A 17,047-nucleotide genomic window follows, 5' to 3' on the forward strand; every position below is an offset into this window, starting at 1 on the left:
CTAGTTCAAAGGCTTTGACTTGGCGGCCGAGTGAGAAAATATACTGATATTTAGTGATTGAATTCAGAGGCAGAAAGACCCAGTTTTAAAATCCTAGCGAGACCTCTGTTTAAAGATATCATATATTATGTAAGTTTTTAGGATAAATAGTTGTAATTATACTGTAAATAAACAGTCTGGTGAAATAGTGATCAATGAAAACTTCTGGTAAATGTTAACAGATGGCAACAGAGAATGAAACAAACACCAATTAAACGACTTCCTGTGTGAAAGTCACGTTCTAATCCTTTAATTCCGTTTCAGTGTAAACATTATAATGACAACATAGTCTGTTCATTGAAAACATGAAAAGAGTCAATCGACCGTCACATCAAAACCCGTGAGTACTTATGTGAGAACCTAATTACATGTACATGCCGGCTTTGTTTTGATCAACAACTTGGGGAAGTGTTTGTTGCATTAAAAAAAAAATCGATTACAAGAGACCTCGGGTGCTGGATTAAGGGTCTTGGAGCTGCCTTTTACGTAAAGCAAAACAGTAACAGAGACAACGACGACGATAGTGACTTCGAATGTTTCAGTGAAACTGATGTCATTAATGCCGAGGCTGTTTGGGAGAAATTAGTACAGACTCATGGTCCTGAGATGGGCGTTTCTCTTGATGGAGGAGTGGATTTGTGCTGACAATGATTGCCCTACAGCCGAATACATGTCAGATGAAACTATAATTATTTCTATAGCGAACAAATTTGCAGCAGAAGACGATTCTAACTGGAGTAACACAAGTGTTGAAAGTGATGCAGACACAGATGTTGCACCCCCACCCCTCTGCACAGGAAGCAAATATTTTGATATTGCCATAAGGTGGCTGGAGACCCAAAATGTTGACTACGTAAAGCTCATACAGTTGAGAAATCTGAGGGATTTTGCTCGGCGGCAGAGAAACCAAGGAGTAACACACACAAAAAAAATTAACTGATTTTTTCTAAAAGTGAATTGATATTTGTCAAGCGTGGCACAAACGGCAAGTATTAACTTGTTCTAATTTACGTTGTTTTAAATTTGTAGACCAATTAAATATGTCAGTACTGATTAACTCTTGTTTTTTTTTGTTTTCCATTTTACTTCTATCGCATTCAAATCTATCTATCTATCGTTCGATCGACACTGTTTCTCGAAAAGAGTCGATCTTTTGTGTATAAAAAACTTCTAATTTGGCTCAAACAATAAAACTAGAATGTATACAATTCAACATAAAACTTAGTGACGTAGTACACAATGTGTGAAGTGGTACACATGTTAGCGAACAGAAACCACGTGGAATAATGTTTTCGATGATCGCCTCAATATACTGTAATTTATCCTGAAATTTTTAATGTTGTCCTATGAGAAAATAATAAAGTACACCGTTATGAAGAGATATTTATTAACAGTTAATCTCAGAACGATTATAAAGTGAGTATTCAACAGTATAATCTGCCTACCCCCCCCCCCATTTTTCCGTTATGTCGTCAATCACTTTTTTGGTTTTGGGCTTATTTTATAGGTCCCTCGATAACTCGCCCCTCGCTTATAGTGCGGTCGATGTTTTTTGGACCCTGATGTGCGCGAGTTATGGAGGGAGTGGTGTAGTTGGAAATACAAATCTTGACCACAGATCTGTTCACTTTTATATGTATTTTAGCATCCTGAGAAACCTGATACTGTCAGAGCTCAAGAGCAAAGGCACAACTACATTGCTAGTCTAATGTGTGCACATACAATGTGTTGTAGGGCTCAATAGCAATGCTACATCCACATCACTAGTCTAATGTGTGTGTATATATATATATATATATATATATATATATATATATATATATATATATATATATATATATATATATATATATACACATACACATACACACACACACACACACACAAAGTGTCATAGGGCTCAATAGCAGTGGTACATCTACATCAGCAGTCTAATGTGTACATATACAATGTCTCATAGGGCTCAATAGCAATGGTACATCAACATCACTAGTCTAAAGTACACATATACAAAGTGTCATAGGGCTCAACAGCAATGGTACATCTACAGCAGCAGTCTAATGTGTACTTATACAATGTGTCATAGGGCTCAATAGCACTGATGTATCTACAGCATTAGTCTAATGTGTACATATACAATGTGTCATAGGGCTCAATAGCAACGGTACATCCATATCAGCAGTCTAATGTGTACAACATATACAGTGTGTCATAGGGCTCAATAGCAATGGTACATCCACATCACTAGTCTAATGTGTACATATATAAAGTGTCAAAGGGATAAAACAAACAATTTGGGCATTTTATTCCATGAATAAAAGTATGAATAATGCATAGAAAGAAAGACAGAGGGACAAAAACATCTAAAATACTAGTACTGAAACCAAGGGCAGAGTTCAAACAAGCAACCAATAAAGGTACTTGTACTGGAATTGCTTTTGTGGCCGGTAAGTTGTTATGAGCCTGTCCACTTCTGAGTGGGAACCAGAATTTAATTCAATGACCTTCACGATTTCATTAAGGAATTCTTTAAACCAATAAACTTTACAAATTCTAATTCAGCAAATGGACGAGAGCTTGAGGACTTCAACCCAGACATGTACATGGGCATTTTTTCAAATCCAGCAGCTAAAAGATTTGTACATTAAGTAGCCAAATGTGTAGTATCAAATAGTTTTGAATAATGTAAATTCTTTTAATAAAAAATTACTTTGTACATTATTCCATTTGTTATTTCTATGGATATATCTCTAGCTTTAATTGGTTAAAAACTTGGTGGCAGATATAGTCTGGTACACTGGCCCTTTACATTAAATTTATAGTTTAGTGTGAGAGACCATACAACCAAACTATATAAGATATGATTATATCTACATTCAGACATTTGACAAAATAATGGAACTTGCTTGGCTTTGGAAAATAGATAAAACTTCATGATTTAATAGAATTTATTTAATAATGATTTCAGAAATTCTACTGGCCACACAGGCCTGAAGATGTCCATATTAACTGGTCCTCCACTAAACCCACAGGCCATGGGCTCTCAAATAAACTGACACGTGTTGATGTAAACTGGTACTAAGAATGCAGGAAAATAATTAAACAGTGTTACATATTCTCAATGCTTTCCGAGGAAAATGACATGAACTTAAGTTCAAATTTTTAAGATTTTAGTTTGCTGCTTCAATTAAAATAAAGGTAGCAGCAGAACTTTCAGAATTCTGCAATGTTCTCCTACTTGGCCATTACATTTTTAACAGCATATTATATTAGTCTGAAGTTTTAAGCCTGAGCTTCAACAACATGCTGCCTGGTGCAATTTATTTCTCAGTGTTTTTACAAAGTGAATGAACATGCACTTGCACAATTTTTTGGCATTTATTCTTTAAAATACTCAAATTTACTCTACTTATCAACTTCATGAAAGCTGAGCAAGTATCCAATCTTCTGTTCAAATTCTTAAATACAATCAATATCTATTTAAGAGAGAGAGAGAGAGAGAGGGAGGGAGGGAGAGAGAGAGAGAAACTCACAGTATAAGAATGCAGTATATCCTCATAGACAGCATCACCAATACTTTGCAAAATTTCTAGTTGAAGTGTCTTATAGTCAACATCCCTTGGTAATCGTATAAGTTGTGGAGAACAGAAACGGAAGCTGAAAGTAACAATTATAAAAAAGCAAACTTTTAGTTAATTATGTGTCTCAATAATACTTACCCGATCACATTAACTTTCTTTGCTACCTCTGAATCTAGCCCACGTGGAAAGATGGAATAACGTCCTTCTGTCTATATACTACATAAAATGAGAGAAACCAACTCATACAGTTTCACTCACAATTCTACCAGCTAGGTTGCTACCATTATATCCTGTTTAAAATAGATTTTATATGTGATCAGGTAAGCATTTTAGGAAAAACATAATAAAAAAATGTGCTTCACTAATGGATGATATTCTTCTGATACAAGTTTAGCACAACATGAGACCTTAGTTTACACATGAGCGAGGGAGATCTCTGTAGGATTCTGCACTTGATTATTGTCTCAACATCAAGTGTTTCCCAGGCAAATGTCTGTGCAGCTACCATCGGCTAATGGTGTTCAGTTCTCTCCTCTGTGAGGTTATGTCCCACATACAGAAGCCCAAGAAAGTGGTTTGGGCATGCCAGCCAGCTGACTCCATTATGTTTAGAATGGCGACATTACCTTAGAATGAAAAGTTCATGGAGACTGAACATATCTGATGAGTCAAGATATTCATGAGGAATACCTGCTCATGAGAGAGGTCAGTGTACACAGATTTTACAATTCCCTTTATCCAAGCGGCTAGCACTTGTGGTGTTACAATTTGCTTTTCCAGACTTGTGAGGCAGAAAAACCCTGGTCTGGCCATTGCAAATGTTCTCTGTACACTTCAGATATCTGAGTGTGTGTATGGAATTTTGGAGCTTTGCTAATCACGATGCATCAATTGAAGAGAGGGCAAAATAGTTATTTGATGACTTGCCTAGAGACAGCAACCTGTTTTTTTAAAAATATAAATAAAACCTGGTTGTCATTAGGATAACTGATCCATTGGGATGGAACTGCATGTGGTTCAGGTCAACAGAGAAGGCATTTAGCTCAGTGACTGCATGCTGTGGCAAGTGCTATCAGAAATCAAGTCTTACACAATGACTGACTGACGGATGTGGATGACAGGGATCAAACTTGGATAAGTTTAGCTATGTCAACATCAAGGAAGATTCCATTTTGGGAATAACATGGGCGAGTTTTCTAGATAAACTGATATTGGACAAGCCAGAAAGGTCCTTGCTGGTCCAATATCATTTCGTCCATGATGTCAGAATATGCTGATGGGAGGGGGGGAGAGCAAATTTCTTGTATTCAAATAAAAAGAAGTTGGCCAGCTGAGAAATGAAGGCAGAGAGTGGTGTAATGACACTGAAGTCACACTAATCATTAAAACTCCAGCCTAGGCTGATCGTAGTCATTGCACCTAACCAAAAAATGGAGAGACTTTGACAGCTCCATTTTGAAATATTATGGCCGGAATGCACTGGCTGAGCCTGCTGAGGACAATCACAGGTCTCAATTTGCCATTCGGCTTCGTTACAAGAAGCAGTCTAGAATAGAAGCCTTGAGTGTATGGTTTTCTTACAATCTCTACCAACATTTTATGAGTAAACGATGCACCACCTTCTGTTGTATGCCTGCCTTGAAGGGGTCAGTTTAAGGTTTCCATCATGAAGATGGATGTCTAAAGTGGAGGAGGCCTGATAATTAAGAAGGCCCTACAACAAGACTTGGATCATCCAATCATCTTCCAGAAAGAGGTCAATCCAAACCTGAAGAAAAGGAGGGGTCTGGTTCACACAGGTGGCTTGCAAGTGGGCAGGGGAAAATGCAAGTCACTAATGGGTTGCTGGGGAAATCTTGGAGGAGAAACATTGTTTTCTATCTCCTCTCCCTGCCTTATGGCATGAATAGGGCTGTATGCACCCCTATAACCCGTCACCTGGCTATGGGTATTCTGTCAGCGTTGAGAATTGCCACTATTGTATTACAACTGATGACTGTCCCTTCTCAGGAATGGTTGCTGAACAGGATGTCTGGATATGGGAACTTGCTACTAGCAAGTGACACAGAGAAAAGAAGGTTTTTACATTACCAGGTTGTGATATTTTTCTGACAAACTTTTGGTGATTGAGGCAATGTTCTAAATGATGGACTATTGTCATCATTGTCCACATCTATCCCAACACCCTCCATGAAACGTGAGAAGTTCTGACCCGAGGCCAAAACTCAGCACTTCATGCTGAAAAGAAATAGATAATGCTCAATTTGTGGCCCTTGAGCTGTTTCTTAAGGGCACTGAACCAGAAAGTCCACACCATTGCACACTTTACAAATGTCTGATAAAGAACATTCTGTATAAAGTAGGCACATTTTGTAAACGTCCTCCATGGCTTTGCATTGGTTTCATGTACTTCACCATGCTATCATTTCTGTAATGAAGAAGAGAATAAACAAAGTGCATACAACACCCACATGAAATGCCAAAAGTTAAAAACGAGTTATAATTAAAGCAAATACTTAAAACAATGACCTGAAATTCCAACGGTGAAAATATTGCTTGCCATCTGAGGTCAACCGTGACATAAACGATGGTGCAATTAAATAATATCAATAAATTCACCTGATTTGTTTTTACAAAAATGTTGTATGCACCATATGTAACATTTTGACTTAGTGTTACACTAAAAAACAAATGTGGATGAGTAAATGTAGGTTACATAATTTAACTGGCTCACCTGGATGACATCTCTACCAAATGGCAGTAAACATATATATGGCTTTAAACTAGGTATAAAAGTAGGCACCTAGTGGGTACAAAGAGGAGTTAACATGTAAGAGTTGCTTCCCTTTGCTCGGGCATCTTTCCATGAGGGCTGGATTTTGAGATAGCAAAGAAAATTACACTTAATGTAATGTGATAAGGTAACGCATTTGACAGAAAATCAAAAGCAAAATATTTGTTAAAAAAAATCAAAAGTAAAAAGATTTAAAATACAATAATGAAAGGGTTCTTCATGGAAACCCATCACGAATAAGAGAAATTTGGATTGTTTTTACAAGGTCAGTGAAATAATTTGGGCATGCAAGAAAAGTTGTCTCTCATTATTAAACCATTTAGAACAGCCTTACAAGTGCATTATAAGTGAGATTATTATATACTAAGAAACTATTTATATTTGCTTAGAAGTTGGGTCTAACTGCAAATAACACAGACCCTGATCTGCTGTTGCATAATGCATCATCAAATTAGGGTCTGTGCTATTTGTTATAGTGATTATGCACAACAAACACAAATATGCCAAAGCATTATGTGATGACAGATCTCGGTTTATGGAATCTTTGGTTGAATCCAATGTAAATGCAAATAAATGGTAAGTTAAATAACATAATTATATTCATCCAAAAATGGGATACATAATCTTACCTATGTTATATCAGTTACTATAATGAGGTACAATACAGTGAGGGACCACATTAAGTAAAACTTCACATGGTTCACTATATTCATTTTAAACCAAAGGATTGTGTGGAAAGCTTTGTATCACCCAGGGACTTTCCTTATAATGATATAGCTCTGAGCTAGTGCAGGCAGGCAGAAGAGTTCTTGCATAGTAGGATGCCAACTGTTAGCATACAGTGCTATTATACCAATGATTCAGTTACATACTGTAAACATATAGTGCTATTATACCAATGATTCAGTTACATACTGTAAGCATATAGTCCTATTATACCAATGATCCAGTTACATACTGTAAGCATACAGTGCTATTATACCAATGATTCAGTTACATACTGTAAGCATACAGTGCTATTATACCAATGATTCAGTTACATACTGTAAGCATACAGTGCTATTATACCAATGATTCAGGTACAAACTGCAAGCATGTTGTGCTATTATACCAATGATTCAGTTACATACTGTAAGCATACAGTGCTATTATACCAATCATTCAGGTACATACTGTATGCGTACAATCAGGTATGGCGCTGACATTAATCAAGTTTTCAAAAACTGTTGCTATTTTCATACTACAGTACAACCCATTCATCTCGATGTTCCTATTACCAAGGTCATATTGTTGACTTAAGTGGATGTAGAGATAAGTAGGGGAAGGCTAAAAAAATTAAACTAGTATGTACAAAAAAAATCAGGGTTCCTGCCACAAATTCAGAAAAATATTTTTCCAGACCAAAAAATAAAAATTTCCAGACCTAAACATGCAACATGTTTATTGACCTAGTAATGAGGTTAAAAAACTTAAAAATGAAAGTAAAATGTGAAGAGATGAAAAAATATTTAACCTACAAAAATTTTTTTACCTTAGTAAAATCTTGCAATTTGTTGTTTACAGTCCACAATTATAGTTTCAATATATGAAACACATGATGTTTTAGTCTTAAGTTTGGAAGGCCCTATCCAGGCTTTAAAATCATCAAATTCTTTCCACCAAGGGATATAAACCCAACGTCCAGGCATTCTTTCAATTAGAAATGAGCAAGGTATTTTGAAAAAGGCATTTTTAAAGTGCAATATTAACTTCATTGGTTTTATCATGGTTTCATTATTACATATTTATATATTTGTTGCCCCATGAAACTGAAGATATTATGCCAGAAGCTGTCTAAAAATTGAAATAAAAAAATAACTGGTTATCAAAATTTCCGACCTTTAGAGATCAATAATTTTCTCCTCAACAATGGGGAATTTGCAAAAATTTAAAAATGAAAACATTTTTTTATAATAACTTAAACTAAATAAATGTAAAAGTAAAAACGAATTTGTACAAGTAAATATAAAGACATCTAAAACATGTATTCAAATTTTTTTATTACGCAATTTGAAATAAATTGTCGCTGACAGTGCATTAAGATTCACATTGCTTTGATTTACTCCAAAATATATGCAGTCATGGTGAATCAAAAATGAAAAATGTGCCTTACTATACATTGTTTAAATTTCATGGATATTTATTCCTAAAAACTGAGCAGAAAACTTAAAATTGAGACTATACTTAACTTGACGAAAGGTTATGTTGTATTTATAAAAATGTAGGATGGCACTGAAAAATCACCAAAGCAGCAGCCCAAATGTTTATACCTCACAAACTGGTGATCAGTCCTATTAAATTTACGTACCTAGTGTTTGAAAACTTGTGAATTTGCTATCTGATTGCTATTTGGTCAAAAAGTTGCTATAAATTTGCAACCCTTGAGAATGACGTCACAAAGTATCAGTAATACTTCTGTCAGGCTGGCAATGCATCTTCTGATTTGGATTACGTGTCTGACCCACTTAATTCAAAACTTAAATTCAGGCAAAGTGCATCAACTAAAATTTTCAAAAAATCTTAGAAAATGGTAAAAACACTGATCATTCTAAAAATATACGTGTAGAGTGCATATTTGGGTGAATAAGAGGATAAAATGCAATTTAAATATTTCTTTGTGCTTTTACTCACCTTAAAATGCATGCTAAAATTAAAATATTGCCAGATATGCAAGATTTGGGGGTTTTAATTGACATAAAAACCAATAATTCCATGCAGAAAGTTATGACTTTAACACAGCGTATGGTGCAAAAAAAAAAAGACCTGTTTTGATCTCTGGGCCTAATGTTAATTTTCAAAAGCAGGTTAGAGTTATCCCCTCCTTGCTTGCGCATAGCTATTTAAATATCAGGTCCACACAGGTACACAAAAAGATTGGTCTAAGAATGTCAAATCAAATATAATCCAACGAAATTAAAAGGAATGCTCACACAAAACTTAAACTAATGAAATAATCCACGATATGGAAAATGTAGATAAATCCTCACCAAGTCAACAAGCACCAGTCAAAATGGTGTGGCCTTCTCCCATGAATTTATCAGCTGTACGCACATTGAGATGTTGCATACCAGTCAAAATGGCATGGCCTTCTCCCATGAATTTATCAGTTATACACACCTTGAGATGTTGCATACCAGTCAAAATGGCATGGCCTTCTCCCATGAATTTATCAGCTATACACACCTTGAGATGTTGCATACTACAGTAATGCCCAAAGAGCTCCAAAAACTGAACAAAAATTTAAGACTTTTCACAGACTTTTTAATCATTTAAAAAAATTTCCAGACTTTTCAAAGCTTTGAAGCCTAGTGGTTACAGCATCCGCTTCGGAAGCAGGAGGCTGTGGGTTCGACCCCCAGCCGAGTCATACCAAAAACTTACAAAAATGGCACTTTCAACTACCTCGCTTGGCGCTCAGCATTAAGAGGTTAGTGTTTAGTGTTTAGTGTTAGGACTGGTGTCAGGATGATGTGACTGGGTTGGACATGATGCTACGTGTCTGCGGCATGATGCTCCAGTGCTAGACATCACTATAAACTGCCACACTGCAGACATTGTTGTGATATGACTGAATTTTGTTTAAAGCTACATTAAAAATCCTTATCACATACACACACACAAAGCTTTGAAAAGCAATTTTCAAATTTATGACTTTTTTCAGAATTCCAGACCTGCACAGGAACCCTGAAAAATGTTAATCCTTCTCTGATCTATCCGACTGTCAACAAACACATCACTAAACAATTCAATGAGATATTTGTGGTTGCCAGTAGTATGTGGCTTTAGTTGTTTACATGCCACATGCATATGGTCTAGATTTTGATCAGCTGGAGAAAGCTAACATGTTGCCAAGGCCACACAGAGGATGAGGTTCTTAACAGGGAAATGAAAACATGTGAACAAAATAAAAAGTTTAACAAACATCTTTGCGACCAAGTATATGTTGTTTCAAAAGATTCAAAAGTTAATTTACATTTTATTCTGCCCGTGGTAGTGATGGTAAGCCTAAACATTTTTCCATTAAAGTAGAAACTTTCATGGCACAATAAAATGTTTGAATCAATTTGGAAAATGCAACAATTAATCAGCCTCCAATGCTTTTATTTAAGTTTGGTGCTGACTTCTTTTGATAAAAGGTGTTTTGTTTTTATCGAAAATTGTAGTTGGCTTGCTTTGATGAAGGGTGCATGTGGTATTGAAGTCATCACTAAATGCAAACTTCCGAGGACCAAATAAATGCCAGTTTCAGCAAAAATATTGTTGGGGGTACATAACAGTTACCTGGTCAATGGCAGCCATTCCTATTCCTGTCTTCGGAGGTTAATCAATTGTAACTAATCTGGTAGCATGAGTCTCTGAGTGCATCAGAGCTTACAGTACCCAGGCCAGGTGTCTGCATAATCAGAGTATTGTGTAAAAATGCACTGTTAAGATGCGTTTGTCAATGTGAATAAATGATCTGTTTATGTAACAATAGACAGCTTCCAGTGCATTTTATATCCAAGCTTGTGGCTTCCTTTCATGGTGCGTATGAATTTCTCCACCCCAAACCCAACATTGCATATACAAGTATAAACAGCCAAAATATGTTGTTGCAAAAAATAAATTGCCAGATGGTACATTTTGTTACCAATAAGTTTAAAAAAATAGCAATTTGCGATGTTGGCAAAGCCCAGCACCATCCCTGACAGTGCTATTATACCAATGATTCAGTTACATACAACAGCTGCTGATGTGAAAGTAACTTGAAAAAATAAACCACTTAAATTCAAATAATAATGCCCCCGATACCAACACTGGTGTTAAACAATTGACAGACATGTTGCCATTCACTGGTGAATAATGTATCAATGAATTATCACCACCAAGACCACTTTGTCTGCAGGGATGGTGTCTCAGTGGGTTTATTTTCTGTGGTCAAATAACCTCACACAAATTTCAAAAACTGCTTTTCCTTGGAAGATGAGGAATCCTTTCTACTCTCAACTTAGTTTTTTGAAATATGTGTTTTCCACCAAACAGAAAAACCTGCCTTGAAAGACTACTGCCAATAGAGACAACAAATTTTTTATGCAAATATTTACTGACTATATATAGCGTTATGACCTCTTATAAAAGACAACTTGTCTTGAAAGACCATTTTTTAAATGGTTAGTCTTTCAAGACAGGTTCTACTGTACTGCATGTAGAATCTCTTTAGGAGGTTTGTCCTACAGATCTTGTAGAATCAACTAAATTTCTATTGTGCATTTAATTGCTTCATACCATTTTGCTGGGGACGACATCTTTTCAACATGTACTAGAAGGATCTGTATCTGCTCATATTCCAATGCCTTCTGGTTCACTTTGTCAGGAAGGAATGTTTCAAATGCATAAACAGTCTCCGACTCATGTATATCAGAGAGAGGCTGCTCATCTCCATAGGTGTTCCGAAATCCATCATCATAGATCTGACATAAGATTAACTGAAATTAAAAATGTATACAATAAATGTATGACTTTTGTTTACTGAAAATCACAAATGTATGGTCATATATTTTGCAAGTGTAAGACTTTGGACTTATTAACACAGCAAACTGACTTATATACAAATACTGTAATTTATTATCACGGACTTTGTGGTTGTTATAAACCATGATTTAAAGACACAACAGGCAATTAGTGCTGTTTCTTAAGGAGACAAGACCGTGTAATCTCTGTCCATTTTACAGATGTGTGATGATGAATATTTGGCATACAGTTGACATGTTTTGTGAACGACCTCCATGACTTTGAATGACCTTCATTTACTGAACTGCACTGTCATCTCTGTAATGAAGAGGAGATTAAAAAGTCATACATTTTTGCGAATTCATCAAGAAAGATTCATTCTTCATAACCATTTCAAAAATGCAATAAATTTAGTTTTCTCATTCAAATCAAATCATTTGCAATTCCATTTTTATTACTTTTACAGTAAACCGTTCAGTTACAAATTATTATGATTATAAATTGTCAATTACAATAATTGGTTTGAATATTCATCTAGGTATGTCATGAAAATTACACCTCCCTTAAATCAGATCTACAGTATAGCTTAAATTTTCTAGTTTATTCTACTTTCTTTTACAATAAAAGGATCTTAAAAATAATAAAATGATCATAAGGTAAATAATAAAAATTGTTTTGATTCTTGTTCATAATTTTTAGAGTGATCTCTATGGAAGCTATTCTGATAATACAGATTTTCTAAGCTGTTTCCACCTTTTAATCATTTCACCATGCAGAATAAATTATCCTGGCCCATTCTGCCAGAAATGTAACTTGATAAAAGAAACAATACTAAACCACACCCAGAAACAAAAACCTATATCCAATCTTTATCATGGAGCTGTAGTAGAAATTAAAATTTTCTTGCAAAATCAAATAGAGCTACTAGTAAACTTAATTGTATGGTTAAAAGTTGGACCCAAGATTCAATACAGTGATCAAAAATCGGACAACAAAAATGACCAGACTTTGCAAATAGAGAATTAAGTAAGGCCATGAGAAAAAAAAGTTGTAGGATTAAAAAACTGTATCTAACCTCTTGGACAACTTGTTTAAACCACCAGCAACAATGATGAATCAATCAGCAATTAATGAATCATTCAATTTGTATCTGATGAAGCACAAAGTTAAAATGAAGAGTTCCAAAAAGAAACTGTTAAAAGCAAGAAACTTTCTACACTTTGAATTAAGCAAACTAAAAATAAAAAAAACACACAAAAAACTAACAAACTTGGGAATGGAAATAAGTCAACAAGCTGAGAAAAAAAAGAAATCATTAGAAAACAGAACTGGACATTCATTTGTAGAAAATGTAAATAAAATATCATGACAGCAAAGAAAAAACTTCAGTTGTTACAACAAAGTTTACAAATAACACTTTTGAATTTTTGCGTATTTTTGGCTTAGTTAACTCATTACCACCTACACATACAAAATATCTGACAGCAAAAATGCATTCAGCAGGACAATTTACACAGGAATGCCAAATAATGTACCAAAAGTCTGGTACTTAAAGAAAAAAGTTTGAACACAGACCCAGGCTGGTGACTTAAAAAAAAATTACAAGCTCTGACTAAAAAAATCAAAAGTTACTCAATTATTTTTGTAGAAATAATTTTTAGTCGATCTTTCCTTTTTATCTCAACTCTGCCAAAGGACGGCTGATTATTAATCAAAGCCAATACAACCACATCTGACCCCTTTATTACTTATAATTCTTCAAAAAAAACATCCTGCATTTGGCTTAAACCTCTAGATTACAAAAATAAAGAAATCAATGAACAGCTTGTCATGTATACATGCTAGCCTCAATCCCATTACATGGTCTTGCATCACTACAATGGTTGCAACAATTGCTGGAACAATTCCACTAGACTGGTTCTGACTAGTTTATGTAACACACATAAATATCCAAAATGATATTTTAGAATCACAAGTTAAAATCACATGAGCACTAGTTACAGTAATCCAGGCAATCTATTCCCCATTCATATGTCACATGATTTGCTTTGTATGCAAACTTTAGAGCTTTTGACAGAAGTATAGGTAGAAGATCTTCATAATGGTAAGGGGCATATATACATATGGTGAAAAATATTCATAATCTACTACTCTTTTAACATCTTAAAAATAAATTTCCGCACTTCATCAGCGTGATTTAAGTTTTCTCAGGTAAAATAGATTTGTTTTGCCAAACCCAATGGGCACCACACTGCAAATATAGAAAGACGCACAATCTGAAATTAATGGGGCATCAGACTATCTGATGTTTTCTAGCACTGATCTTTAAAAAATACAAACTTTACAACATCTGAAAAAGAATATTGTTCGTTTTATGTCAGTTGTCAACCAAAACAAAAAGGCACCTGACAAGACTACAAATTCTGAAAATGACTAACTTTTTTCAACTTAAAGATGCCATAACTTTAGTTTTAATAGAGGTACATGTATCTTGATAATTTTAACTGTTTTGAAGAGGTTTCAATAAGCTATTGATTTGAATAAGTTTCGTTCAATTTTAGCATGTTAAATAAAAAGTATACATAAGTTGCTAATCTGAGGCTCACAGAAGGATGCAATTTTTTAAAATCAAAACTGTCCTTAAATTATATATCGGCCTCTAACCTGTTGCAAAGATATTTCCATGTCTTTACAAAGTTGTTCTCGCAAATCCCCGACTGTATCATTTGTACTGCACATCTTTCCAATCTTCAACTGCTTGGGTTGTTTAGGAATATCATTGAGGAATACAAGGTTGATGTAGACTGGACGGAATGACTTCTGTGGTACTGGCAATGACAAACAGAGGTATGATTCATAGGTGTTGCTCTGCTTGGTACAGTGGGCACATGTGAGGGATGACTGGAAAAGGGCCTGGAACCTGTTGTACAGTGGACAACCCAGGCTGAGTGCACTGATGGCATCAGGACTTGCCGTGTTTGGCTGAAAATAATTATATAAAAAAAACATTATCTTGTCAGTCAAATAATCTTTATGGAAATTCAATCATATATGTATACTATACATCAAACTAATATATGGTTGATCACTGGGATTTTTTTTTATATAGGTACATGTAGGTTCTTCCTTAGAATTTAAGGTATAAAATAAAGAAGGATATTCAAAGATCTAAAGTGCTAAGCAATTCCCATAGCTCAAAAATCTGTGATAGGTGAAATTCATGGTTGGGCAAGCAAAACTTTCCAAAGAGCTTGTCCAGGACAAGTCCAACTTTTTCAATATGAAAATGTTATTCAAGTGCATATTCCTAACTCACAACTAGCATGTAAAACAATCTCTCCCAGTTTTAAATCATATGCTTTCATAACCGAATTTCATTAGTCATTGCAAGATCTTTCAAGATTTGTCATCACTGCCACCTTCACCAAAATGACCACCTGCCAACCTATTCTATAAATGTCTCATCCCCTCAATGGCACGAAGTGTATTTCTCAGCCTCAACATAGATCAAAGAAGACACTGGTTCTGCAGAGAGACTGGCATCATGCAGGTGATGGTGTATGACCAAGAACATCGCTTACCAGTATACTGTCAAGAAGTAAACCCTAACTCATTGCTGCACTAACCACAGTACCTATAAATATATAATACTACACTTTGCTGTAAACGCTTAATAAGTAGGGGTACGTGATAATATCGGACACCAGTATATTGTGGTATTTAACTGACGATACAATAATCGCAATATAAGTTTTAATATCGATATAGTGCGATATTGACGTAAATTTTGATAACAAGTAGCAAACAAAATCTGTTATTATTATAAATTAATATTAGCCATATTTCACTACTTATAATACTTTCTGATTAACAATGACCTATTGAATTCCATACCTTTACCTCCGGAAATGAGTATCATTTCTATTTCGTTTCCTAAGCAGTTGCAGCATGGGTAATAGGAAGTTACATGTCTGTGAATCTTCATCCTTTTGAAGCTTTAACTTCTCTTTGTCAACAAATAAGCACCTGGCTGACATTGACCTTGAGCTACATTTCAAGTGTGGCTGAGTATGACCTGGTGCAAAATTCAAAAGCACGGTCTGCCAAATGGACTCATTTTGCATTAAGAAAGAGACAAAGGGATGGGAAAATTGATGAGGCAATTGCTGTGTGCCAACTATGTGATGCTAATGTTAAGTTTTCTGGCGGAACCATTAATCTAGCATACCACATGAACAAGCACCATCCCGGGAAATGTGGTAATTACAAGATGACAGACAACAGATCATCGATCCCTGTTAATGCGAGTTTGTCATGTGAAGATACTTTTGATCTTTCTAAAGCTAAAACGTTGTAGCAATCCAGACAACCTTATCAGGGCTCATTGGTGTGATATACCCCTCACATTCTTCTCGTGATTTCTATATAACTGACAAGGTGCGCAGATTTATAATAAAGGACATGCATCCATACCGACTAGAGGATTCACCAGAATGTTCTTCAAACTCGGCCACTGTATGAAGAGCAAACATGTGATTCATGAGGCCCTCAAAAGAATGGGAAATACAGTCTATCCCCATACCACCTATTGTATCAGATAATGCATCAAACATGGACAAGGCAGGGACTCTTTTTAGATGCAACTTTCACATCAACTGTTATGCACATACAATTAATTTAGCTGCAAAAAGTATCTCAAGATCAGATGCAGTAATTGTCATTTTGAGATCCAAAGATCTTGCTAAATAAAAGAGAAAGATCTGAACACACTGTCAGATGACATTTGCCTGGCAGATGAGGTAACAATTTGTCTAAAACCTCTTAAAGTGGTGACAACCACTCTTTGTGTTGAGTCAGTTCCAACCATTTCTATTATCATGCCTCTTCATCGCAAACTTATTGACAGCATTTTCCAACATAGCAATGATAACTCTAGTAAAAGCTCAGATGAAAAGGGCTGTGGTTGATGACCTTCAGGATAGATACACTCATCAAGAAAGAACTCTCACTACTGCTGCTGCCTTGGATCCATGTTTTAAAGTCTCACCTTTCCTCAGCGATGCATGGAGGAATAAAATCTTTACCAAGATTTTGCAGACTGCAT

The 17,047-nt window shown here is 35.3% G+C and overlaps 1 protein-coding gene across 1 annotated transcript in view; it reads right to left on the reverse strand.

Annotated features, from left to right (window-relative positions):
* Nucleotides 1-17,047, reverse strand: part of LOC149803757 (uncharacterized) — a 69,616-nt gene that overhangs the window by 43,688 nt on the left and 8,881 nt on the right. The window contains exons 2-4 of the mRNA XM_089953526.1: nt 14,608-14,925; nt 11,719-11,918; nt 3,573-3,696 (exon numbers count right to left, since the gene is read on the reverse strand). Coding sequence (XP_089809652.1) covers nt 3,573-3,696; nt 11,719-11,918; nt 14,608-14,925 — 642 coding nt within the window. The remainder of the gene's footprint in view (nt 1-3,572; nt 3,697-11,718; nt 11,919-14,607; nt 14,926-17,047) is intronic.

Source organism: Sinohyriopsis cumingii, chromosome 3, assembly GCF_028554795.1.
Source record: "Sinohyriopsis cumingii isolate HCF-2022 chromosome 3, ASM2855479v2, whole genome shotgun sequence".
Taxonomy (NCBI): domain Eukaryota; kingdom Metazoa; phylum Mollusca; class Bivalvia; order Unionida; family Unionidae; genus Sinohyriopsis; species Sinohyriopsis cumingii.